Source organism: Paroedura picta, chromosome 4 (assembly GCF_049243985.1).
Source record: "Paroedura picta isolate Pp20150507F chromosome 4, Ppicta_v3.0, whole genome shotgun sequence".
NCBI classification, from domain to species: Eukaryota; Metazoa; Chordata; class Lepidosauria; order Squamata; family Gekkonidae; genus Paroedura; species Paroedura picta.
The window spans coordinates 128763299-128790866 of NC_135372.1; the positions used below are offsets into that span (position 1 = coordinate 128763299).

Here is a 27568-nt window from a genome sequence, read left to right on the forward strand (position 1 = left end):
CCGAAAAATCCAACCCATTTAAGAATTAAGGGCACGCATATCTATCAGAACTGCTCAACTGGATACAGTTTTTTTGACATTCTGATTACATTTTGGAGGAAAACCGGAAAAAACAACAACAACCAGAGAGCTTCTACATACTGAAGCGGTGGGTAATCTCTGAGTGCAGCTGACGGGCAGACGCAGCTTCCAGTCTGTTTCGCCGTCCAGCTGATCCGTACGCAGGAAGCAGGACCCTGGTGGGTTTTAAGCTGTGTTAATAAGGATTTGGCCAGGGGGAGGGGAGGAGGAAGTGGTTGCCTTGCCCCCAAAAGGCCCCTACTAAAGACAGATTTAGTCAATATGCGGGGCGAGCGGTTTCTTACACACGCTCACTTCTGTTTATTGGAACAGATCAAAACGTAAACGCTACCCATCCGGGCATCATAAATGTATAATCCCATGGGAGTCAATCCCCAAAATGTATATTGCCAAACCCTTTCTTCTAGAACAGGGGTAGTCAAACTGCGGCCCTCCAGATGTCCATGGACTACAATTCCCAGGAGCCCCCTGCCAGCGAATGCTGGCAGGGGGCTCCTGGGAATTGTAGTCCATGGACATCTGGAGGGCCGCAGTTTGACTACCCCTGTTCTAGAAGATGTTTGTGCATCTCTGAACTATTTCTTCTGGAAGATGTTCGAATACAAGAATAGGTGAAAAAATAGATACGGGGATGGCATTCTCTGCCTATTAATTATGGCCAGCTGCATGAACGCCTGAAGCTAACTTAGACTGAATCAGACTATTGGTCCATCAAAGCCAGCACTGTCTACCCAGACTGGCAATGTCTTTTCAGGGCCTCAGGTCTTTTCAGGGCCTTTCACATCGCCCACTACCAGATCCTTTAAGCCGGAGATGCTGGGGATTGAACCGGGGACCTTCTGCATGCCAAGCAGATTCTTTGCCTCTGGCCCACAACCCTCCCCAGTGGTTTCCTTTCCACACCAAGCAGAAGCAAAATGGTTCCAAATCTATCTCATATCTGACCAATCCAGGATGCCCTGGGGTCCTCCCGAGAGCAGGGGCTGTACCATTTGGTTTATCATCCATCTTCTTTTGTTTGTCACGCGTAAGCCTAGCAACCCATTCATTATGGCATCGAGGACAGCTCCATGTGGGCTTCCCAATTTGCACTTTCGATCTGGGTCATCTTCTCTCTATGACCCGCAACCAATTTGACGGCGGCCACCAAGGCCGTAATATGACTGCACTTGAATAAACAGTGGTGCGGGCAGCTGTTCGCTTGATAAATATTATCACATGCAGGCAGGGTCCCGCAGCCCGGACACAATGGGAGTACTTTTGCATATATTTTAAAGCCGCCCCCGCCTTCCCCAGCAGTTGTACTTATGGCTAAGTAAATAAACACCAAGGAATCTCAAAAAAAAAAAATCACCAAGGAATCTCAAAAGCTTTTATAAAATACATTATTTCTAGCTTTTAAAGGATATATTCTTCACGGCTTCTGAATAATTGCAGAGATATGCGAAACAGGGCAACTAGGTTCAGTAACAAGAGAGAGATGGACACTGCATGCTCTCTTTTGTTCATGGGCATAAAGAGGCACAATCTAGAATAAATAACCTCTGGGTCTTTATGGGGCCAAACAAGGAGATCCGAGCCATTGAAAAGAGGGAGGAGGGTGGGTGTGAGAGCTGGTTGGATCGCCCAGACTAAAACTGTCTACTTGGGTTACATTTTCAAACAGATTATTTTTGTCCTTCATAATCAAGTAAAAGGCTTTAATGGTTATTTTCGGAATTGGTTCCAGATGTTTACCATTCTTTTCCGATGTCCTCAGGAAGATCATGTCTGCGGGGACACGTTGGTTCTGCATTGCAAACAGAGATGTGGTTATGGAGCCTTCTGTTCACCTTCCCAATTAGTAGCAAGACATGAAGGTGAGAGGATTCATATTAGAGCTTAGGACGGAATTATTTCCTTTTTTTTTTTTATTTCACAAGAACACCTACAGCGATTCTTCCCTCCAATACCTTCTCCCTCCCTGCAACTCCTCTCTGTTGTGTGGATTAAGACATATACAAATTGCAGTGGGGAGGGGGAGAAAGAAATTAAACTGGATATCTGAAAATGAATGGAAGGAGACACTGCAGAAAAAAGAGTTGGTTCTTATATGCCGCTTTTCTCTACCAGGAGTCTCAAAGCAGCTTGCATTCACCTTTCCTTTCCTCTCCCCACAACAGATAACCCTGTGAGGTAGGTGAGGCTGAGAGAGCCCTGATATTACTGCAGAAGAAGGGCTGGTTCTTATATGCTGCTTTTCTCTACCCAAAGGAGTCTCAAAGGAGCTTACAATCCCCTTCCCTTTCCTCTCCCCACAACAGACATCCTGTGAGGTAGGTGAGGCTGAGAGAGCCCTGATATTACTGCAGAAGAAGGGCTGGTTCTTATATTTCACTTTTCTCTACCCAAAGGAGTCTCAAAATGGCTTACAGTCGTCTTCCCTTTCCTCTCCCCACAACAGACACCCTGTGAGAGAGGTGAGGCTAAGAGAGCCCTGATATCACTGCTCAGTAAGAATAGCTTTATCAGTGCCGTGGCGAGCCCAAGGTCACCCAGCTGGCTGCATGTGGGGGAGCGTGGAATCAATGCTGGCCCGCCAGATTATAAATCCACACTCCTAACCACTACACCAAACTGGCTCTTTGTATTATACTGAATCAGATTTCGAGTAGACTTTGTAATCGACTATCTTCTTTTGTGTTCTTTTCACCATACATTCATTTTGTAGCCACAAACATACAGGTTAATAACTCTAGATAGGATGTCAATATTATTGAAGGTCAAAAGCCACAAAAATTTTATATCAGTGATAGTCAACCTGTGGTCCTCCAGATGCCCACAGACTACAATTCCCATGAGCTCCTGCCAGCGTTTGCAAACGCTGGCAGGAGCTCATGGGAATTGTAGTCCGTGGGCATCTGGAGGACCACAGGTTGACTACCCCTGTTTTATATGACTAGATTTGAGTTCTGAAGCACCTTAGAGGCCAACACATTTTTCAGGGTATAAGCTTTAGAGAGACAAAACTCCCCTTGTCAAAATCCTAAACCGGTAACTCAGGATTATCAAGCTTAATCCGTCTTTATTTTTTTTTCTCTGTATGTTTAATAAATTCCCTACTAAGAAGACAATTTTGAATCCTGTCTGCGACAAATGCTGCAGTTTGCAGAGGCATGCTGCATAATGTACCAGTTAGAATGTTGGACCTGGGTTCGAATCTCCACTCTATCATGGGAGCTCATGGAGTAACTTTGAATCCATCACTCCCTCAGCCTTACCAACCTTACAGGGCCGTTGTTGTGACAATTAAATGAAGGAAAAGAGAATGTCGTAAGCACACTGGGATCCCCACAGGGAGAAACACAAGGTATAAACAAAGTAAATAAATACATGTTGCACAACTGATCCTCTCTTAAGTGCTTACCCAACGTTTATATTAGGATTCCACCTGGCCCCACCCACATCAGACCAGCTAATGTTCAGAAAAAGCAAAGCACTTTTTACTTTTGCCAGAGGACTTTGCTGGCTCCTGGCTTGCCAAGAAGTATAATAAAGACATTTGCAAATCCAGACATACCTTTTCCACAATGATAAGGTCTCCCACTTGAATATTTGAACTCTTCACCTTGACTGTTCCTAAAGAAGAGATTAGATAGGCCTTAATTAGAGCCATTTCTCCCCTTTCCATGCACGACACACATTTTGGCAGTAGAACAAAGTTGGAGTCCGGCAGCACCTTGAAGAGCAACAAAGTTTTATTTCTTGCTCACGCACACTTTGTCAAATAAATAAAATCTTGTTGCTCTTAAAGATGGCCTCTGGACTGGAACTCTGTTCTGCTGGTTTAGATCAACACTGTAATAAAAAATGGTTTGTGCATAAATTCTGGTTTATCTGTTCTGTCCCTTTTGCTGCTCATGACATTCTCACACTGCTACCTTTATATCCAGGTGGCCAGGCTGCTCATCAACCAGAAAGGCAAAATTTCCAGAAATGTTGAGACCATGGAGGAAAATAACACACATTTCTCCCAGGAAAAGATGCAAAAGAAGGAAGGAAGGAAGGAAGGAAGGAAGGAAGGAAGGAAGGAAGGAAGGAAGGAAGGAAGGAAGGAAGGAAGGAAGGAAGGAAGGAAGGAAGGAAGGAAGGAAGGAAGGCGCAACAATAACTTTCCCATCAAATCTGTTCTATAAATGTTTTGCTGCTTTAACAACAAAATTCATCATTTATTAGCTAAAACAACCAGTTGTACTAAGCATATTTACAGAGTTTAAACATGAGTTTTTTACAAGCAAAATTGCAAACATATCTATAGTGAGAGAGGCAAACTTCTACATCCTATGCCACCTGAACACATTTCATTCATTTCAAAAGAAAACATCCAGTGCAGAGGTGGGTTTTTTTATATTGCTGTCCAAAGTTTCCCAGTTTTTCCATTGGAAAAAAGTTGGGGAAAGTCCTTGTAGAATTCCAGATTTCCTCCCTCATTTTAGGCCTTGATATTTCTATGTTCAACAATGGGATTTGTGAATTCAGAGGTGATTAACAAAAGATAGCCCAGCATTTTACCAAAAGGGTTCTTGTGACATCTGAATGTGTTCTTACCAAGCTGCAGTCTATGTAAACACAACAAGACACCATTGGCCCCCTCACCCTCTTCTAACCTCATCTGCGCACAACTCCAGGGCAGACTGTGTACGCTGGGGGATTTCTCCCCCCATATGTACATGGGATGTAGTGGGGCATGCTGTCCTGCCACTAGGTGTGGCCGCCACCGTGCATAATCAATCCTAGTGGAACAGGCTCCCAGAGGAGTTGAGTGGGTGAGCACTGTACTTTGAAATTTGTAAGAGGTTGTATTTTTAAATTTTTGTTATATATATTTTTTGCCATGGTAACCCCATAGGGTTTTCAAAGCAAGATCTATTCAGACGTGGTTGGCCATTTCCCACCTCTCGGTTAGTACCCAGGGTTTCCTTGGTGGGTTTCCATCGAAATACTAACCAGGGCCAAACCTGCTGAGCTTCTGAGATGTGATGAGATTGGGCTAGCCTGGGTTATTCAGGCCAGGGTAAGATTTCTCTGAGGCCATTTTATTTGCAAGGACTTTTAATCATTTCACTGGTCTAGCCATTTTCTTCGGGCTGGGTAGGCAGTTGAGGTTGACTGTATTTTGCATGCTTTAAAACTTGGAACTCTAAACCACCTTGAGCCACAAGGGAAAGGTGAGTTACAACTTTTAAAAATAAATTTGCAGGACATAGCAAACCCTTTCTTAATGAACCGTGCCCCACACCATTGAATGCTTGAGATTTGCAAATACAATAACCTAAGATAACAACAAAGGACAGTCACCTTTGAATCAAGGCTGGATTTAACGTTGGGGGGAATCAGCTATGGCATAAGACAGTGCAAACATAAGATGTACTTAAGACTTCGAAAATAAGCGCCCCCTCCCACAAAAAAATTGTATATTTAACTCTCCAGAACTGCATGTGCACACACACAATTAGATCTTGCCTCCATGCTTTTGTATCCTTCCAAGGAGCTACGGAAGCAGGTAGAAAATTAACAGAGAGCTCGATGGAGATATTTTTGCTGTTTCTGCAGTACCTGGACCACAAAAGTGAACAGGACACATTTCATGCAAAAAAAGTAACTCCCAAGAAGAAGCAAAATGCATTCAGCAAAATCAAAGAGAAGTTTTTTATTGTCTCTGTTCCAATGAGCTTTTCTTTTTTGCTTTTTAGGTGGCCCTACACTCCGGGAGGTGAAAATACTGGTGTGTTTTTTTTAAACATCCAGCTGCTAAATGCCAATGGTCTGTATCAAAGCAGCGTTCTCTTGGCAGGAGGTCTCTCTGCATTTCACAAGGCCCTTTTTTAATGTAGTTCTCCCACACTATGCTCTGTAAACTTGTTGGGCTGGGAAAACAAGACGGGGAGAAAAAGAGAAAAAAACGCAAATGAGAGACAGCTTGGGGATACCTGCCCACTTTGCAATTGAGTAAAAGACAGGCAGAGATTCAGTGGTGCTCAGTCATACTGCCTTTCCTTCTCTCGCTTTCCAAAAACTAGGGATGCTGGGCCCTCACTGGGGCTGGAGGAATCCCCACTTTGGCATCATTCCCCCCACTTTGCGGGTTTCAGGAAGTAGGGGAAACTGTCACCAAAACAGTCTCATCCATGGTGATCATTGCCCCTCCCCGGAGCTCCCTCTGAGAGAACATCTGAACACGTCAGCATCACCCAGAAATGACATCGGCATGCTGGGAACATCAGGGGGTGACAGTCTGGATTTCAGGCAAAACTCTATGGTTTGAGGTTCATTTTTTTTACTAGAGTTTTCCCCACAGCCAGAGCATCGACCCTGACATTTCTCACATGCCGTCACTTCCAGGTGACATCAGCATGCTGGATGCTCTTCTGGGTTCAGATAAGTGTGTGTGTGGGGGGAGCTCTTGGAGCACACACATCCTGCCCGCCAGCAGTGTAGTGGCACCTGGCAATCCTACGAAGAATGAGGAGCAGTCATCAGTGAGGAGCAGTCATCCAGTTCATAGGACCTCCCCTTTCAAAATGGAAGGGAAATTCTTATGAGGCAGGTGGCCTTATGGCTGGGTATTCTGTGGTATACTCAGAACACACGGATATCAACCTGATGGAGGAGAAAGGGATGTGCCTCTTGACCCATGTGGCTTAGGTAAAGGTAAAAGGAAGAGATGGTAGAAGACTCATTCATGGAAAAGAAAATACGGAAAGAATGAAGAGGAAGTCAAGAGTCTGATAAATCAAAAAAATAGAATCCATTCTTAAACATGGCACAGTTGCTCCTCTGGAGCTTTGCTGGCTTCCTAATCGCTGCTGATAGAAAATGCTATTAAAAGGAATTCAGGATGGCCCAATCCTTTAAATTTCTAGGATCTTAATGGCACACCTCTGTATAAAAAGATGTGATTCATAAGATGCCACACTCAGGGAATACCTGCAAGCAACAGCAGTAACTCTAGAAATTGCCAGAAAAGCAGTAAACCATAGAGTTCCAAGCTATTCCTAGAGCTACTGCCATCACTTCTCGGTATGTCTAGAAAGTGATTTCATTGTACCCAGTGCCCCCACCCCCCAGGCACACATTACATGTCCACTCCTCCACTGGTTACTAGACTTAGCCTGATGATTGCTTGCCAACTTTGGGTTGGGAAATTCTAGGGAAATGGGGAGGAAAGAGCAGGGCTTGAGGACAGACTTCAGTAAGATGCAGTTGACCCTCCTTTGGGCCATATTCTCTGGGCAGGGGAGGGGAGGGGAACGGGGTACAACCGCCTAATGGTTGCCAACCCTACAACACAATCTCAGCTCATGAATTCCTCAGCATGCTTATTCAGCCCTCCTCAAAACACAAACACAGTAATGTGGAACTGTTCCAAATCATTTCATAGATCCAATTTCTACTCCATTTCACTGGTGGATTTCAGCTACGGGAAGGCAAAGAGCCCATGTGCTCTTCCAGTCAGGCTCCACCTGGACAAGGAGTGACAGAAAGCGCCATTACAGCATGTGCTTGCATACATGGCAACGCACACATCCCCTCCGCCACCTAACCCTCCTTCCTACAATCTGCTTCTGGAGCTGTCAGTAACAGTTTGATTGAAACACAACTCCTGCTGCTCTGGCGGTCAGCTGCCGGACACAGCAAGCAGATGTTGACAGCTGGAGCCAAACAGCTGACCTCTGGCTGTGAGTTTGCTGTAGATCTGGGAGTTCACTTCCTTATCGCGCATGTAGCATCGGATCTCCTCCACTGCCTCGCGGATGATGGTCACGGTGAGCACAAAACCCTGAAAAGAGCAGAAGAATTGTTTTAAAAAGCGGATCTAGGGAAAGGTGCCAAATTGCATTTCCAAACCTCTAAGTCAGGGGTAGTCAAACTGCAGCCCTCCAGATGTCCATGGACTACAATCCCCAGAAGCCCCTGCCAGCGAATGCTGGCAGGGGCTTCTGGGAATTGCAGTCCATGGACATCTGGAGGGCCGCAGTTTGACTACCCCTGCTCTAAGTAATGTTTCCCATTTCAGCTGCCACTGGATGTATAGCTAAGGCAGTAACTACCACTAAGCCTCCATTTTATGTAAAAAAAGAGTCTAGAACGATTTCGCCCTGAATCTTATATTTCATTCATTTGATGAAATCAAAGAATGTTTCCGGCCCTTCCGGCAGCATAAACATGCTTTGTCAGTTTTTAATGTTATTTATTATTGCCATGTTTATCTCACCCACCCTCCAGGGAACTTAAAGCAACTCACCTTGTCCCCACCCCCACCTTCCTCATTCCCCTCCTGGACTCCAAAATCTGCCCTGTCAATCAACATGATATTTTCTGTCTCATGTTGAGGTGCAAGACTCTGCTGCTGTGTGGTTCCCTTAGTTAGGAAATTAATGTTTTTTCCATTTGACTGTCTCCTCTCAGTTCAACACATTAGCCCTTCAAAATTTGAGTCCAATAGCTCCTTTAGACGAACAAAGATTGATTCAAGACATCCTAATGAAACTGTTACATCCTTTTAAACCCATTGGAGTCAATGCACTTAGAACTTAGAATGGGGCAATTCTTCTTAGGACCTGATAATACCTTTTTAAACGGTGCATTGTGGCTTTAATCTTTGTTTTGTTGACACTGGGAGGGGTATGCTGTTTAGAAGGCAGGCTTCTTTAAAAGTAGGAAAGATGCATGCTCTTAGCAAATTTCTTGTTACTTCTGGCTGTTTTCATTTAGTTTTTGCATCTTTATTTTTATAAGAACAGCAATGTTGTACATATTCACCGCACTCCCTGACTGCACACACCTCTGCACACAGGATCAATACTCTAGGTACACAATTTAGCAAGTCTAATCAAGTTACACCTCTTTGAAAAATGTCATACTGCAGTCCTGGCATTTTATTGAGATTGTATTGTGCCATTCGACTCTAAACAGACACTTACAATATTATGCTTAAAAGAAATTTAACAGAACATTCTCAGTTAAGGATGCCAACCTACAGGTGAAACCTGGAGATGCCCCAGAATTACAGCTCATCTCCAGTCCACAGAAATCAGTTTCCCTGAAGAAAACGGGTGCTATTCTAGGGCACTGTACCCCACTGAGATCCCTGTTCTCCCCAGTTTCCCAACCTGGATCTTGCAATCTTACCTCATGTCCCCTGCTAGTGGCCACAGCACACCTGACAGCTGTTCTCAGTATATACAAAGACTGTAGCAGATCTCTTTGAAATAATGACTTTCCCAACCTTTACCATGCGAAGGGAACAAACCCATTACTCAAATGCTATAAACCAGGGCTAGTCAAACTGCAGCCCTCCAGATGTCCATGGACTGCAATTCCCATGAGCCCCTACCAGCGAACGCCCTCTTTAAGTATTTGAAAGGTTGTCACTTGGAGGAGGGCAGGATGCTGTTTCTGTTGGCTGCAGAGGAGAGGACACGCAGTAATGGGTTTAAACTACAAGTACAACGATATAGGCTTGATATCAGGGGAAAAAAAATTCACAGTCAGAGTAGTTCAGCAGTGGAATAGGCTGCCTAAGGAGGTGGTGAATTCCCCCTCACTGGCAGTCTTCAAGCAAAGATTAGACACACATTTTCTTGGATGCTTTAGGATGCTTAGGGCTAATCCTGCGTTGAGCAGGGGGTTGGGCCCCTTCCAACTCTATGATTCTATGATTCTATGATTCTATGAATTGTGGTCCATGGACATCTGGAGGGCCACAGTTTGACTAGCCCTGCTATAAACGAACCCCAAAGGAAGCCAGCCCACTCTGCTCATTTCAAGGCATCTTCAGTTCTATTCACGTCACACTCCTTGCCATTAATTCAAAATCATATTGGTTGCATGCCCTCCAGGCTAGGAACAGCTTTACAAAGAGATGCAAATGTCAAACAGAAATACGTTCAACCCACAGAAAGTTTGGAAATCATTAGTATACAAAAGGAAGTAAGACCAGAATGGTTCTCATTGCTCATTTGAAGGCACTGACAAGGGGAAAAGATTGCAAGACTTTTGTTAAGCTTTATAATTAAGGATTTCAGAAACCTTTTGCTGCATTTTGAACTGCTCCTTTAAAGGCAGTTATTACACATTATTACTGTTCCAAGAGGAATCTCAAAACCGCGGTTCAGCCAGGCTGCAAAAATTCAGTCATTTGCGGGATCAACACTTCAAATCATCATTTCCCCCCCCAAAAAAGCCCCAATGCAGTCCCATCTGCTGGGCCACCATAGCTCAAATTGTCATTCTGTCCCCAAACAGCCAGGCTTGCAGGCAATCACAAAGGCCTTTTATGTGCAACTCCAGCTCGCATGCTGAATTTGAATGGTTCACGAGACCCGGACAAATCACAATGGCCTTACAGGGGTGGTTGTGCTGCCTGTAAAAACTAGCCTGCAACACACACACACTCTTCCTGGCCCTGGAAAATGCAAGGATGCAGCCACAGGCCAGTGCTTGGATGTTAATTCCACACTGCATAAGACACGGCCACAAAGTTAAAAAGATATATATCTATGGCTATAGCTTATGCCTGCAATGGTAAGCTAGAAAGTCTTCAGGTAATCTTTAGAGAGATCTTAGAGGCATGCTGTTTAGAGTTGCCAGCCTATCCAAGAGCGGCTCAGAGATGACCTGGAATTACAGTGGATGTCTATCATTTCCCCTATGACTGCTCTGAAGTGTGGATTCTATGATATTATCCCCTGCTGAGGTTTATGGTCAACCTTTCCAGGGTGTTGTAAGATGACAGAACTAACATATGTGAAACACACTGAACATGCTATATAAATTCTGTTGCAGAAACCCATGGGCTAGGGTTTTCTTCTCTTAATTTGATAGAAGGGCCATCTTGGGTTTGGCACTTAAGTATGGAATTCACTCAGCTGTTCTTCTGGCAATGAATCTAGTGAATGTAAAGTCAGAGGAATCCTGTTTTCCCAGACCTTTTTGACAATTCTGTTTGTTCCCTTCCTGCCTTTTGGAGTTACTAGCTGATGGTTTGTCTCCATCTGCCTTCCATGGATGTGCATATTTATCTCATTTTATGGTCTCCTGTTGTTTATAATAATAACTTTGTTTAATGTGCAACCATTAAAAAATTAAAATACTTTTCAATCTAGTTACTTTTATGTAGCTCTTGTGGGTGGGCAGGGTTAAGTGTTTCATCTTGTTTTACTGTAATCATTGTAACACACCTCTACAACTTATTTGGTAAACAGGTGGGCAAAGAAATGTTTGACGTGAATGATCTGCATTAACTTGCCACCTGATTACAAAACCTTGTCAGGTATGCTGTGGGCAGGACTGCAGTGATACAATAGCTACTGCAGGACTCCCATGTCCTGGGAAATTCCTTCTTCATCCATCTGCCCCAGACCAGTTTTCTCTCTCTGCTCATGCCTGCTACTTGGGGAAGTCTACTGCAAACTGCCAAGCCAGTAAACAGCCTTTCAAACAGCCTAAGGCAGCCTTTTCTAACCTTTTGACTGTGGAGGAACAGCTGAAATATTTTTTAGGCTTCAAGGAACCTGGAAGTGATGACATGTCTCTTTGGAGAAATGGGCGTGGAAGTAGGTGTGGGAGCCAGGCAATCAGAAGAAGAGTTGGTTTTTATATGCTGCTTTTGTCTCCCCAAAGGAGTCTCAGTGCGGCTTACAATCACCTTCCCTTTCCTCTCCCCACAACAGACACCCTGTGAGGGAGGTGAGGCTGAGAGGGCCCTGATATTACTAAAGAAGAAGAGCTGGTTCTTATATGCCACTTTTCTCTACCAAAAGGAGTCTCAAGGCAGCTTCCAGTCACCTTCCCCTTCCTCTCCCGAGAACAGACACCCTGTGAGGTGTATGGGGCTGAGAGAACTCTGATATTCCTGCTCGGTCATAACAGCTTTATCAGTGCTGTGGTGAGCCCAAGGTCACCCAGCTGGCTGCATGTGGGGGAATGCGGCTCGCCAGATTAGAAGTCCACTCTCCTAACCACTACCCCAAGCTGGCTCAATCAATCATTTACTGTTTCCGTTGTGGAGAAAGAGGCTAGGCCTGGAAAGCAACAAGCGAAGTGGGATCCAGTGATGTCAGTGGCCATCCAAACTTCTGGGAAAGGCTGTGTAACCCTTGGGGAGATTTTGCATAACTCCATGATTCCCTGGAACCCTGGCTGGGAATCCCTGGCCTAACATGTTGAATTGGGAAGTAGAAAGTAGACTGAGGATTGAGGGATGAAAACCAGAAATAACAGAGATCCACAGATCTGCAAAATGTAAATTGCACATGTGGGGTTCAGAATGGGACCATGACTATACGGTTGACCCACCAGAATTGTGACTAGTCTCCAGATATCAGAGATCTATCTTGGAAGGTGGATTCTATGGCATTTAGCCCCTCTTTGGTCCTTCCCCAAACCCTCCCATCCTTCAGTCCCCCCCCCCCCAATATCCGAGTATCCTCCAACCAAGACCTGGCAATCCTAGCCATGAGGGTAAGTTCTCTCAGAACTTTCTCAGCTCCACCTGCCTCACAAGTTGACTGTTGTGGGAAGAGGAAGGGAAGGCAATTGTAAGCCACTTCAAGGCTCCTTAGGGTAGATCCCAGATCCATATGGCTGTGGATGCAATTTATTTTGATATCTATTTTCCTTTCATACATAATTGTTGGCCTTTTGGTAGAACCTGAAGCCAGGGATAAATCTGCATAGAGCTTTTACTCCAATCCCAGTTCGATTCAGTCCCTCCCGTCTACACTGAAATCGATTTCCAGTTTGATTTTGGGCGATTTAAATTTTTCATCTGCGACAAGCATGATTGATCCGGAGTGACCCTACCTTTCTCCTGCGATATCCTGGAGTGGATATAACCCTTGATATTTGAAAAATCGGCATGAGTAAGTGTGCAGCTGTCTGCTTTTCCCGAAATAACTTGCTGTTGAGCCTCCAACGCTGTAGAAAAGCCCTGATTGGCCAGGGTGTCAGTTCAAAGGCTTCCTTGTTCCCAGGTTGCAAGGTTTCCCTTAAAGGGGAAGCCCTAACTTCTCTCAGCAGAAGGTCCAGAAGCCCTAACGTCTCTCGGCAGAAGCTCCAGAAGCCCTAACTTCTCTCAGCATAGATTTTCCTCTTGGATTTATTCCTCCTCCTCTGCTGTCTCCAATCCTCTCCCCCCGCCCCTACAAGAAAAGAAAGAAAGGGGCTCCTGTTGCACTTGGCTGCCATCCCCCTCTTCTGAGCTTTCCTAATTAAGTGCAGAACACTTTCTGTTTCAATGGGGAGGGGGGATAGAGGAAGACCCGAGTTCAAATCGATCTGAATTCAGCAGGATCCACAATGGAATAAACAAAGTAAGTGCAGAATCAGCCCAGATCTCCAAGATGCATGCACTGGATCACACTGGCTCAGTGGATGGAAAAATCAGTAACTTTTACAGGACACATTTCCACAATGATCACATGATTCTCTATTTTTCCTAAAGTTAGTCCAAAGAAATTTCCTTCAACTGTACTTACAGAGTAACTAAGCTATGGGATAAATTACCCCTTGGGATCAAGTACCGCAATTGATTCTCTGCATGGCTCAAGGTCCTATTTCTGAGTGGCAAACCTTTATTAAATCAATTTAAGGAGTCAGACGAAGCATCTACAATTCCCAGACTCATGAAGGACAGGCTTCATAACATAAGCTAACAAAAACCATTTTAGGTTACAGCATTCCCCCGGATCTTGGAGATAAGGTAACAAAAGACATCTTGTACTCAAACACTGGAACTTTTCTTGAATAAATAAACCCAATATTACCTACCAGTGGAACCCAATACGTGTACAGGGCACCAAGCCTCATTTCAGGAACAAATTGAGAACAGGCCAGAAACAAGAAATAGAGGTTGAAGAAGTATTTAAACTGGTTGAACAGCACCTAAAAGAAGGAAAAAAAGGGGGGGAGAGGAGGCAGAGTGAATGGGTTGAAAATAGAATCCCAAAACCAAAGCCACATGGTAACTTTTCCAGGATCAAACAACACAACGCATGATGAAAGCTTTCAAAGTTCTACAGGAATCCTCATCAGACTGGGTTAAACAAACGAGATGGGGGGGGGGGGAGAGAGACAGATTCAATTTAAAAATAATATGTTTACATCCTATGTTCAATGTCCAGCAATCTTACAGACACTAGCACCTAGAGTTGTCAGGTTCTCCCTGACCACTGACATGGGATGGTTTGTGTGGTGGTGGTGGTCGGGGGAGGGGGGGGGTAGGGTAGCCAGATCCAGCCTGGGAAACGTCTGGAGATATGGGGGCGGGGCCTTGGGGAGGACAATGACCTCAGTGGGATACAACGACCCAAAGCATTTATTTTCTCTGGGGGAGCTGGTCTATATAGTCTGGAGAAGAGCTGTAAACAAAATTTGTGGCAGGGCATCAGTCTCCCACATGCAGCCAGCTGGTGACCTTGGACTTGTCACAGTCCTAATAGTACTGTTCTGACCAAGCCGTCATGTCAGAGCTCTCTCAACCTCACCTACCTCACAGGGTGTCTGTTGTGGGGAGAGGAAAGGAAGGCAATTGTAAACCGCTTTGAGGATCCTTTGGGCAGTGAAAAATGGGGCATAAAACCCAACCTTTTTTCTTTATGAAGCACTGCTCCCTTCTTTAGTTATATTCTAGACAAAGAACTAAGCAAAAGCGCATCAAACCTCATACCCTGACCCCAATTTTGTGTGTCTTTAGGGTGTGACTGAACTCTCACTCTTTTCTAGGACTTTAAAGGCTAAAACCAGTACATTTGTAACTTCATGACATGAGTCAACTTGTATAGTTTTGTGAGGAATTACAATAATGTAATCCCTGCCATCACATTGAGAGTAAACTGTATTCCTTCTAAGTTAAGCACAGGCTTTTATAGTAACTGGGAGGGACAGGTTTTACAAGTAAACATTGTAGGCTATCTCAGACCTGAAAAACAGTGACATACACACACACACACACAAATACAGCTGGAGGCAGGGAGAAAGAATAGCATAACACAAATCAATACCACAAGATCTAAAAAAAATCCAAGAAACTAGAAGTGGCTGCACCTTTTGAAAACCTATTCATCAGTCTGCATTTTTAAACAGGACATGAACACTTAGGGCTCAGCTATGTGTAATGTAAGAGACAAAGAAATGATGAAAACACACTTATGAAATTACATTTTTAAAAGAAAAGATTACTATAGCTGTTACTATAACTGGTCCCATGAGCCCTACAATTTCTCTCTGGTGTAACTCCATGGCTTTTTTTTTTTAATGAAAGTATCTGGAGAATTTGGATCAGGCCTGTGGTTCTTGGGAAACATTTTCTCAGTCAGCAAGAGCAATTATACCCCCTCCCCCTTTTTTTCTCAGCTATAGCACCTTTCCTTTGCAAGATGAGAACTGATGCAACAACAGCCATCTAGAGAGAAGAGAGACTAACGAAATCCACAGGAAAGACAGACAGAAAACATTTCTGCACTGGAGGATTTGCACCGGGCTGCAGTCTGGAGTCAGAGCTGGGGCAGGTTGCCCCGTCTCTTCCTGCTCCCGCACAGGGGAGCATTTGGCCCGGTGCACCTCGTCCGCCCCAGATTTGTGTTCCCACCTGGGAGACAGACCAGTGAAGTTCCCAATGCAGAAACGTTCATAGAGAGCGTCACATTAAATGTTTAACAGGAAAGCAAAGAAAAAGGCTTGGGTACGAGGTTCCGAAGATGACATACCCCTGGTAAAAAAGTAAAGAAGTTGTATTTTTGGTTGTTGATCACATTGCGTGGGTATCGCTGCTCCCTCTTCTCCGGGTGGCCGAGCCAAACGGTCCGAGGCCTTGGGTCTCCTCTTCCGCAACATCTTAAGCACTCACAACACCTGCGGGAAGGCCAGAATTTTGAAAGGTTTCATTAAAGCACAGGACAGCTGCATTTTATTGCTTCTCGTCAGAGGTTTTCCTTCCTAGGAAGGAAGGGGAACGTTTCCAGTTGACCGCAGCTCAAAACCGAGAAATTGCAACACAAACCGCAAACTTTCACTATTTAAATGGACTGCTCTTCAGGAAACAAGAGGGAGCATAACACAGTATCTTTTGGAGGGCTTTCCTAACATACTGGTGTTAGCAAACCAGGCAAAGGGTGGAAAATATCAGGCCACAGAGTGATTATGAGCTGTTCACAAGCTTTTGTTCAATAACAATAACTTCTTTTTAAAAAAAAAAAACGTCAAGCAAATAGGCTTACCAGGTTCTCGTAATTGCTGCTGAGACCCAACAAAACTCACCTGGTCAACAGGCCATGGTAGGCCAGCAAAACAGGGGGACAGATTTGTCGCTATGCAATGGCATTAAACAATGACATTGCACTGGGGCGACACTCTAGCATTCCCCCAGAAGCTCCATAGAGATTGGGGGTGACTACTAAAGCTTGGGATGCCAGTCTTCAAGTGGGATTTGGGGATCCCCTGAAATCACAGCTCATCTCTAGGCAACAGAGATCAGTTTTCCTGGAGAAAACGGCTGCTTTGGAGGGTAAACTCCGTGGCATTTTACCCCACTGAAGTCCTTCCCCTCCCCTCCCTTCCCCAAACCCTGCCCTCTGCAGGCTCCACCCCCCAAGCCTCCAGGTTTTTTCCCAACCTGGAGCTGGCATCCCTACTGAGATTACATTTGAAAGAAATGACAAATAGCCATCGAGGGTGAGACTCCTATACCTTTTGCCATGTAGCTGACGGAACCTTGACAAGCACAGCTCCTCCCAGTTCTGTAGCACTGAGTCATGCCTAGTTGCACACGTCAGAATTCCTTCTCCTGTGCATCTTCAAAGGAACTGGAGCCTGTCAGGATTTGCACTTGTTGACCTTACATGAACACTATGCATCGCATACATCTGCATGTGCCAGTTCACCACTCCCTTGCGGTTCCCAGTAGATTTGTGATGAGAACAAACGGCTGAGTGTGCTATCCACTCCAAAGCCTACAAACTGTGCAAGGCAGTCTTAATGGGTGCCAAGTTCCCTGATCTCCACCACTGTGGTTCTCAGATAGAAAGGTCTATTGTGCGATACAGATGTTCAAAGTAATGCAGATCACCAAAACGAGTCCCTAGGCTTCTAACACATTTTCAGAGGACTCCCAACCTCAATGGCTACTCCCTGTTTAATAATAATAAAACTCCCTGTTTAATAATAATAATAATAATAATAATAATATTGTGTATTATATACATCAATTTTAAATTTTTAAAAAAAATTGCAGGGAATTTCACCCTACTTTTCAATATCCCTAGCAAATTATTCAAATCTTACATACTAAAATTTTTCACACCTGTAATCAGACAAAATGTCATGCTACTTAAATGGACCAATATAACAAGCTGTGAAAGATTCTAAACTAATACAACATACCTTAGAGCAGGGGTAGTCAACCTGTGGTCTCCAGATGTCCATGGACTACAATTCCCATGAGCCCCTGCCAGCAAATGCTGGCAGGGGCTCATGGGAATTGTAGTCCATGGACATCTGGAGGACCACAGGTCCTGCCTTAGAGTACAGAACCTCCTGCTGTTACCAAGACCAGAGAATCTCTCACAATAATCAGTTTTAGTCTGGCCTTCCATTAATATTTGTGCTAACTGGACAGAGTCACCAACCTCTGGGTGGTAGCTGGAGATCTCCCGAGATTACAACTGATCTCCAGGAGACAGAGATCAGCACACCTGAAGAAAATGGCCACTTTGGAAGATGGATTCTATGCCACTTGAAGTCTTTCCCTTCTCCAAAACCCACACTCCTCAGGCTCCATCCCCAAATTCCACAGGTATTTCCCAACCTGGAGCTGGCATTCCTACCCTTGCCCTATAACAATACGATCTCTGTTCTGCTCAAAACTATATGTAATTCCCCCCTTTTGACCTTTTCCTTAGCTCTCAACCCAATGAAGAAATCGGTGTAACTTGAAAGCTTGCACACTGTGTTGTCAGTTGCCAACAACATTCTTTCCCCTCAACGTGTACAAATGGGCAGCTGAAGCTTTTCAAGGCATAGATAAATAGCATCTCTTGGTAAATAAGATCCCACTAAGCCACCATTAAAACGGGCAGATTTTTGTTTGTTTGTTTTGCACCTCCAGGATGTTGGCCAACGCTGTGCTCTGGATACGAGTTGTGCTAATAGAAAAATCTGGCTGTATGTCTTTGATACGCAGGGCCTTGGGCTTTGCAGAAGCCTTTCTGAGCACTTTGGAAAAATGACCCGGAAAGGCTTTTAATGAATAATAAAGATAAAGGCGACTCTCTTCCAAGCAGCTTAGCATGGCTGTAAATAGCTCACAGTCACTGTTTGGTTGACTTCAGTTGTTAAATACCAATCTGTATCCAGTCCGGGAACAGCACTATAAAGTTGTACTTTGTCACTGTGATGCTACAGATAAGGAGGAGGGAGCCCAGCTGGAGCCCAGCCTTCAATCAACACCACCCTGTAACACCCTTAGAGTACACAGGGTATGATGAGTGACAGCTGACCTCTTCCGCAATGGTTTGATTCTGCAAAGGCTTATAAGTGGAGTGACAGAAAAACTCACTATTTGAACATTCAAATTAAAGACCGATTTAGACAACCAGTCCTTGATGGGGTTTTGCCTTCTCTTGCCAATCTTGTTTGTAGAGAGAGAGAGAGAGAGAAAGAGAGAAAGAGAGAAAGAGAGAAAGAGAGAAAGAGAGAAAGAAAGAAAGAAAGAAAGAAAGAAAGAAAGAAAGAAAGAAAGAAAGAAAGAAAGAAAGAAAGAAAGAGACTTGCTTCTGAGGAAATGTTTTAGTTACAAAATTTATACCCTGCCCTTTTCAGGGCCGCCAAGGCAGCTATGCTTGCCAACCTGCAAACCCCCAAAATCCTCCCAGAATAATAATTTAATTCCAGGTGACATTAATCATTCATTTCCTCCAGGGAAACTGATCTCTATCACCTGGAGATGAACTGTAAAACCAGGGGATCCCCAGGTCCCACCTGGAAACTGAAGGAGTCTCTATGAAGGAGTCTCAAGGTGGCTTATAATCACCTACCCTTCCTCTTCCCACAACAGACATCCTGTGAGGTAGGTGGGACTGAGAGAGCTCTGAGAGAACTGTGACTGGCCCAAGGTCATCTAGCTGGCTACATGTGCGGGAGTGGGGAATCAAACCCGGTTCTCCAGATTAGAGACTACCACTCTAAGCAGTGGTTGTTGGAAAGAGAAGGATGTTACACATGCCAGATTTGAGTCCAATAGCACCTTAAAGACCAACAAGAATTTCCACATATATGGTTTTGTCATAACTCCCTTCGTCTCCCTCCGGCTCTTGAAACATTATACCTCACAAATCTTATTGGTCTCTTGACGTGCTACTGGATTCAAATCTATCTCTTCTACACCAGAACAACAATTCTGGCCTCCTGATGTTACTAGTGCGTTCTTTTCTTTGTGTAAGGGTTGAGATTGTCCAAACACTGGATGCTAACTTAGCACATGACACATCAAGTTTGTGGGAGTGAATGGGCAGAAACAGGAGTAGTGATCCCCCAAAATCACAGTTGTTCTGAAGGCCCCTTAGGCGGGAGATTTCTGTTGAGCACTGCAAGCTTGGACTCTATCCCAATATGAAATATTAGGGTCAGGACCTTGGTAAAAATAGCACTTCTCCTGTCTTGACTTTCAACAAATACTTCCTATTGAAATACAAGGGTGCTGAGAGTTTTGACATAAAAACCATCTTGCATTCATTCTCCTAGGACAGAATATAACTTCTTTCTGAAAGTTAATATTTCTGTTGCCTTTGATTCAGAATTAAGCTAAAGTAATATAGTCAGTGGGATTTTCTAACTGCTACTGTTTGTCCACCCCCTCCCTCCTTCTCTTGCCCACCCCTCTTTTTGGCCTTCTAAAGGCATTTCCTAAGTGGATAAGATTACTCCTATGCTATTTGCAGGCAGTGGGGTGGAAAGTGAGATATTTGATATTTGTTTAAAAAAAATAAAAATAAAAACTAGCTTCCTTCCTCATTGTTGTCATTCCCCAAAGAGTATCCTGTTTTGCAGTCTACAAAATAGGGATGACTCTACCTGTTGAAAGAGGCCAGCCCCCCCTGAAATGGAAGTTTCTTTGTTTCTAATCAACACATTATTTGTTCACTCGCATCACTGGAACAAACAGGCATTCTTGCTTAAGACAGGCGGGTGGGTATTTCACCTATAAGAACTGCCTCTGATCTCTTCCAGACTTTGCTACTAATGCACCTCTGATAATAACCCAGATTTCAAAGCATCAGCAAAAACCGTGATGCTTTAACTTTTCAGTCTTCATATATTTGCAGATAATTATCTGAGGTCCCATAGATGCTGTGCTTCAAAAAAAAATAATGAAATGAAAAAGGCTTTCAAATAGTACAATAAAATGTACCTGGACTGGATTAGGTGTGAGTACATGCTTGTAGGATGCCCCTCCTCTCTCCCTCCTTTCTGACTGAGACATTTGACAGAAAGCTTTCTGTTTTGATGCAACTCCAGTTCGTGGCAATCTTACAGTGCAGGTGTGGTGGGGAGAACCATGAAGTCGCAGCTGATTTATGGCCATCAATAGGGATTGGGGAAGATTTCCAGCTCTAGGTTGGGAACCTCCTGCAGACTTGGGGAAAGGACCGGGGGTGGGGAGGGACCTCAGTGGGGTACAATGCCAGAGAGTTCTCCCTCCCAAACATCTATTTTCTCCAGAGGAATTGGTCTCTATAGTCTGGAGATGAGCTATAATTCCAGGAGATCCCCAGGGCCCGCTCCAGTGCACCAAGGCCTGGATCCAGAAGTCATAGCAAACAGGAATCAGATCATTCCAGGAAGCATTAAAAAGACTTTCCATGAACACAGAGAAAAGGAAGGTGAAAGGAACGTGGAGAATAGAACTGTTGTAATCCTAAATTGGGCAATGGAAGACCCTGTGCGGGGTTCCAGTGTTAATGAACAGCTGTTCACGCACATAGCTTAAAGGGAATACTGGTTAAGACCTACCATAACTACAACATCAGTGTGAAATGTTTTCACAGTATGGGATGGATTTAACTACCACCACACATTAATTTTTTTCCTGTCATTCATTTCTGCATTCCCTTTTTGTGAAGCCCTGTAATTAAACAGATACGGTCCCATAAGCCTCTATTAGGGGACATAACATTTTTCCCTCCAGGCACTTAGCAGTCATTGTCATCTTTACCGTAACTATCTTAATATTGGCTGCCCATTTGTTACGGCACTCCATTTTAAGTATCGGCCACCAAATACAAAGCCGTTCATGGCCTCAGTCCATGTTGCCTGTGGGACTGCCTCTCCCAATATGTTCTGCCACAACAGCTTCATACGTGTTAGTATGAGTTCCAGGTGCCAACCTGCACATGGCAAAATCAACACCTGCTGGCTCGCCAGCTCTGGCTTGAGAAATACAAAGAGATTTGGGAGTTGGACCTTGGTCAGGGACCTCTGCAGGCTATAATGCCCTAGAGCAGGGGTAGTCAACCTGTGGCCCTCCAGATGTTCATGGACTACAATTCCCATGAGCCCCTGCCAGCAAATGCTGGCAGGGGCTCGTGGGAATTGTAGTCCATGGACATCTGGAGGACCACAGGTTGACTACCCCTGCCCTAGAGTCCACCCTCCAAATCAGCCATTTTCTCCAGGGGAACTGATCTCAATCACCTGGAGACCAGGTGTAACAGCAAGAGCTCTCCAACAACCACCTGGAGGATGGCAACTGTAGCTGGAATATAGTTGGCCCTGCTTACCTACTTGTTCTGGCTGGGCTCTTCTCATAAATATATACATTGACTTTATTTGTACCCTACCTTTCTTCCCAGTGGGGACCCAAAATGGCTTACAAAACTGTCCCCTTCTCCACTTTGGCCTCACAGCAATCCAGTGAGGGAGGTTTGGCTGAGAGTATAAGACTGGCTCAAGGTCCCCAGAGAGCTTCCATGGCAGAGTGGGAACGTGAACCTGGGTCTTCCAGATCCTAGCCTGATAGTCTAACCCAGGGGTAGTCAAACTGCGGCCCTCCAGATGTCCATGGACTACAATTCCCAAGAGCCCTTGCCAGCATTCGATAGTCTAACCACTACACCACATTGCCACCACCTCTTACACATACAAATATTTCCAGTGGATAGAGCTGAAATTGTGTTCGGGTGATGTTTCTGACTCTCCGTTAAAAGGGGCATGTTTTATTTGAATGTTGTTAAGCATGACTGCTACGCAAGTACACTGGAAACTAGTTAACCTGGTTTACCTTTTAGGCTGGACTTTTCTCCTAATATTTCAGGGAGGGAGGAGAAAGAAAGAAAGAAGGAAGGAAGGAAGGAAGGAAGGAAGGAAGGAAGGAAGGAAGGAAGGAAGGAAGGAAGGAAGGAATTTAGTTCTCTCATACTAAAGAGAACAAAGCACACTTAAATTGGAACCTACAAACATTAAGCTATCCTAAACCTTTAAGAGGGTTCAGCTTCAATGAAAAGAACAGAACTTAAAACACAGATGCAATGTAAGTCGTGGAACTTAAAGTGAGGTGTCAGCTTTGGGTTACTGAGCAGCAGGTCAGCAAACAAACCGACAAGGAAAGCCTTAGCACAAACATTTTATACTTGCAGGATGGTTCCTAAAGTCCCCATTCTGGGGAAAAAAAAAACAATATTGAACCTCAAGCCCTGCTGATGTCATGCACAATACTCCACTGCTGGAGAAGGAAGTACATACATGAAGGGAACACACAAAACAGTGGGTTATTGCTACAGGCAAGCCCATAGCCAGACGTTTCAGGATGACCGGGCTGAGCTTGGGTTGCCAGATCCACATTCCCCCAACTCCTGAGATTCCTTGAGCCTGGTTGATGATGTCATGGGAAGGGAGTAAGTGATGTCATGGGACAGGTGATAGCACACTGCATTGTGGTATGAATACTAGTACTTCCAGACATTGCTAGGCATGTGAGCATGCCTCTTCAATCCTTTAACCCTAATCCCAGACTCTGGGGCAATGTAAGAACAGTTATTCTAACTTTATTTCACATAGTCAAATAGTCATGCTTGCAATTAGAAAGAGTCTTCATTTTTGTGAGCCTGTTAGTATTGCCGACAGGCCTGAAGGAAATGTCCCTAGTTATGAAACATAGCTAAAAAGTTACTATCGCAAAGTGAAATAAATAAAATGAAACAGAAGAGGAATTATGCATGGGCTACAATGAGGATGAGGAAATGAACCTTAGCAACTGCTAAGGTGACAAGAGAGATTACGTCTGCCAAAAGGGATGCTATTTTATCGTCATCAGAACAAGAACATTGTATAGCTTTCAAAATGCTATTCACCAGGAAAAACCCACTGGGTGAACTTGAGCCTGTCATTCTCTCTAATTAACCCCACATTGCAGGGTTGTTGTGAAAATAAAAAGTTAGTGGACGGAAAGCAGCATCCTCTGAGCTCTTCGGAGGAAGGGGTGGATATAAAAAATATAACAGGCCAAATGGCAAATACAAGAATATACAAGACACAGCAATATATTCAGTGACATAAAATTTGGTTTTAAAATTCTTTGTTGCCTTTCAGCATGTTCTGTCGAGGGCTTTGGCAACAGGAATTAAAGCCAACGGGATGCTGAAGTTATGCCACCAAGCTATAGGTTTGGAAAACGAGAAGAATTTCTTCCTTCTGTAATTTCCACATGTCTTAGCTAACCACCAATAATCTCATTTGGCACAAAGAAAGAATGCTGAATGCACAATTAGATGCTAGGCAGAACTTCTTGCCTGACTGGTTTCTTAAAAAAAAAAAAAGACTGACACTTGTAAGAATTACAGCTGAGCGTCTGTACAGAATAACTTCCGGCCTGGCATACCTGCCCATTTAGCAAAGGCCTAATGCACGGAAATAAGCAGCTTTTTCGTGGCATGTAGGTAAGTAACATCACCTTGTAAATAAGTCTCTGTTAAAGGGACAGGCTATTATTTTCCAGACTTTCTGCAACCCTGCTCAGCCTTCTCACATGGCTCCCAATTATTTGCTGAGTATTTATGCTGCTCATGGAATTTCTTGGAGTTTTCTTCCAATTAAGGCAGAAGGCTTCCTTTCTTCAGAAGGATTTTAAACATTAGAACCATTAGCTTGCTGGCATTTAACACACACAGGTGCATGATTCAATTTCTTGGTGGTGGTTGTTTTCCCCCCTCAAGGAAAGGCACCCAGAGGAGGCTGGATTTGTAAACCCGAGAACTAGTGGAGAGTGCTTAGTCCTGCTATTTGTCTGCTCAGAAATGCCTCTCCGTGGAAAGGGATAAGGACCATCTCCTCAACCTCACCCAAGAAGGGAAAGCCCAGCTTGCTGTAGAAGACAGAGTAATAGAACACCTGGATTCTGTTTCCCAGGATCCTCTGCTGCTGCTCAAAGCCACCATGCATGCCTACACTGCAGTCAAGCTGACCTCAGGATTTTCAAGGCAAGAGACATCCAGAGGTGGTTTGCCATTGCCTTCCTCTGCATGATGACCCTGAGCTTCCGTCAGTATCTGATGAAGTGTGCATGCACAAGAAAGCTTACGCCCTGAATTTAAGTTTGTTCATCTTAAAGGTGCCACCAAACTCAAAACTTTGTTCTGTTGCTTCATCCATGATATACATATTCTCTGTTTCCAGATTACATTAGATACTTACACAGTGACAAATCTCAAGTGTAGTCCTACAAAAACAAACCTATGAAATGACTCCTAGGTCAGAAATATTAGGTGCACTTCCTTGGACCTAATTTTCCCCAAGGGAATATGATTATGCCTGAGCAATAAAACTTTTGCCTTTCACTGCTGGACTTCAACACTGGAGCAGGCTGGTCCCAGTTACTTTTGAATAAGAAACAATGTTCCGAAGCCAACTGCACAATTCAGTAATGTTAAGTGGTAACTGTTTAAGACACACATTTCATTTTTGCAGATACAATATGTCCACCCACTCTGATAAATCAGCGACGGAGCTAGCTGCAAAATCATCAAATACCACCCCGAAATTGCTTTAGGGAGATTATAAATAGGCACCGGAAGGACATAATGGATTTGTACATTCACACTGTTCAGTCAGATAGCAACAGGAACACAGAGAGTATTCCAGTGCCAGCAGCTGGCTTACAGAAAACCAGTTCCTCGCAGGGCCCAGATTGTGAACTGAGTGTGTTAATGGTCCAACGAGTCTGGCTTTTCCCACTAACTCACTCCTTTTTGAGAGGTGGTTTATCCTAGTAGCATATGTTGTTCCAGGGGCCCTTGCAGTGCTGTATCATTCGGAGGTAACAGCATCAGCTGCATTCTGCTAAGGCCCCATGAATCCTTAAACTGGCTCTCATATTACAGGCCCTGCAAATTCCTTTTGTTTAACAACTGATCTTGCCTTTATTTGCTTTTAAATTTGAATACAATTTTGAATTCGGTTCTGCCAGTTCTGAATTGGGAAGCCATTTTTGCCATAGAGTTTTTGCCCAAATACCAGGCTGTTACCTGGGCATTGCTGGTGTGATGACATCACTTCCTGTGTGATGCTGGCAATGTGGGCTGGGTCTTCCTCTTTCTCCTGTTAAATCCCACCCCTTCCCCTGCCAGATGCCAAGATGGACCTGACAATCCTGGGGGGGTGGGGTGGGGAGGGATTAAACAGAGATTTGGGGGGAAACTGAAATATATGCAATGCTTACTTTCTTATCAAATCTAAATCCACTTTGAAATTTGAGCAGCAGACAATGTGCTACATGTAACTTAAATGTCTTAGTTTTCTACAAGCAAAATTGCAAAGATACCCAATGTGAAAGGGACAAAGAACACAAAATGCTGCATCTTCTGCTACCTTAACTCACAACTCATTTCAAATGAATGAGTAAATGTTTATCTTGAAAAGAATTTCATTAGTTTCAAATGGGGAAAAGTCATGGGTTCCCCCCCCCCAGTGTTCTCGCAAATTTCCCATTCTTTTCTTCCAGACCTTAAGCCCTGTAGTTCACAAATCTAACTATCTATCTATCTATCTATCTATCTATCTATCTATCTATCTATCTATCTATCTATCTATCTATCTATCTATCTATCTATCTATCTATATCATCATCATCATCATCATCATCATCATCATCATCTGTCTGCCAGCAGCAAAATCACTCATTCTCAACAGAGGCTGTTTTCAAAATTTTATCTTGGAATATCAGCCTTTCATTTACCACAAGACTTCTGTTATCTTGGTCTGGGGCTTTCCTGACTGAGTTCCCATTAAAAAAAAAAAAAAAAGCAGAATGTGGTTTCCTGCCCAGTCCTGGCCTAAAGAAATGAATGGATGTGGCAGAGCCACAAACAGCATTTGGAACATTGCAGCCAAAATGTTCATAGCTTTGGACAGTTCTCACAGTTATGAAATCAGCCTTTAACAAGTGATCTATGGGAGGGGAAGCTACACTCCTATAAGTACATTTAAGCGTGACAGATTTTTCTCCTCCTTGGGGCAATATCTTCTGATGCGCACTTGATGTATTTTTTCTAATTGGGAGGGATTCATCTCATGTTGCTTGACTGTGATATAGAGATATCAATCTCTAGGAAGTGAGGCTCACCTAGAACAGTGGTTCTCAACCTTCCTAATGCCACGACCCTTTAATCCAGTTCCTCATGTTGTGGTGACCCCCAACCATAGAATGATGCAAGGCTTCTTTCACAGAAATTAAACCAAAACTGACCAATGGCGTGAAGATCCATTGTTCATGATTGTATTTGAATTGTTTTTTTCCGGGGTTTCTCAGTTCAGTTCTGCCTCTTGTCCCACCTTGCTGATCTCGCTCTTTTTCGCTGCTCCAGACAGATAAGCACTATATCTCGATCTACCCCGCAAGGCCATTGCATGGATGACCCCCCCCCTGAGCCCCAAAGGGTTCCCAACTCCCAGGTTGAGAACCACTGACCTAGAATTACATCTCATCTCCAAAGTACAGAGATCCCCTCCCCCTGGAGAAAACAGAAGCTGCGGAAGGTGAATTCTGCAGCATTATACCCCATTCAGGTCCCTGGCCTCCCCAGGCTCCACCCCACATCCCCAGGAGTTTTCCAACCTGGATCTGTCAACTCCATCCCCTGCCAGTGGGGGTTGGGGGTGGCAACCCTACTGTGATATTAATGAACTCTGGCAGTAGCCAGGTGTTGGAATGCCATCGTTTCCCCCCATTGCCCCTGGCCCTATGGTTTCCACCGCGGCAAGATGCACAGAAATTCAGCAAATGATTTTCTGGGCCAGGAAACAGAGCCAGAAGAAGAGTGTGGCCTTGATATCTAAATGTTAGGCTGCTTTGAGGCACAGGAATAATGCCAGTCAAATCAACTGGCATCACTAAGAGCCAATTCTTTAATAGTTTATCTACAAGAGCCTTGCAAATAAATGTGAAGAAGCGATTTCTCTG

The 27568-nt window shown here is 44.2% G+C and overlaps 1 protein-coding gene across 1 annotated transcript in view; it reads right to left on the reverse strand.

Annotated features, from left to right (window-relative positions):
* Nucleotides 1-27568, reverse strand: part of ATP9A (ATPase phospholipid transporting 9A (putative)) — a 110487-nt gene that overhangs the window by 67343 nt on the left and 15576 nt on the right. The window contains exons 2-7 of the mRNA XM_077335637.1: nucleotides 15831-15975; nucleotides 13894-14007; nucleotides 7792-7900; nucleotides 3641-3699; nucleotides 1819-1870; nucleotides 142-236 (exon numbers count right to left, since the gene is read on the reverse strand). Coding sequence (XP_077191752.1) covers nucleotides 142-236; nucleotides 1819-1870; nucleotides 3641-3699; nucleotides 7792-7900; nucleotides 13894-14007; nucleotides 15831-15975 — 574 coding nt within the window. The remainder of the gene's footprint in view (nucleotides 1-141; nucleotides 237-1818; nucleotides 1871-3640; nucleotides 3700-7791; nucleotides 7901-13893; nucleotides 14008-15830; nucleotides 15976-27568) is intronic.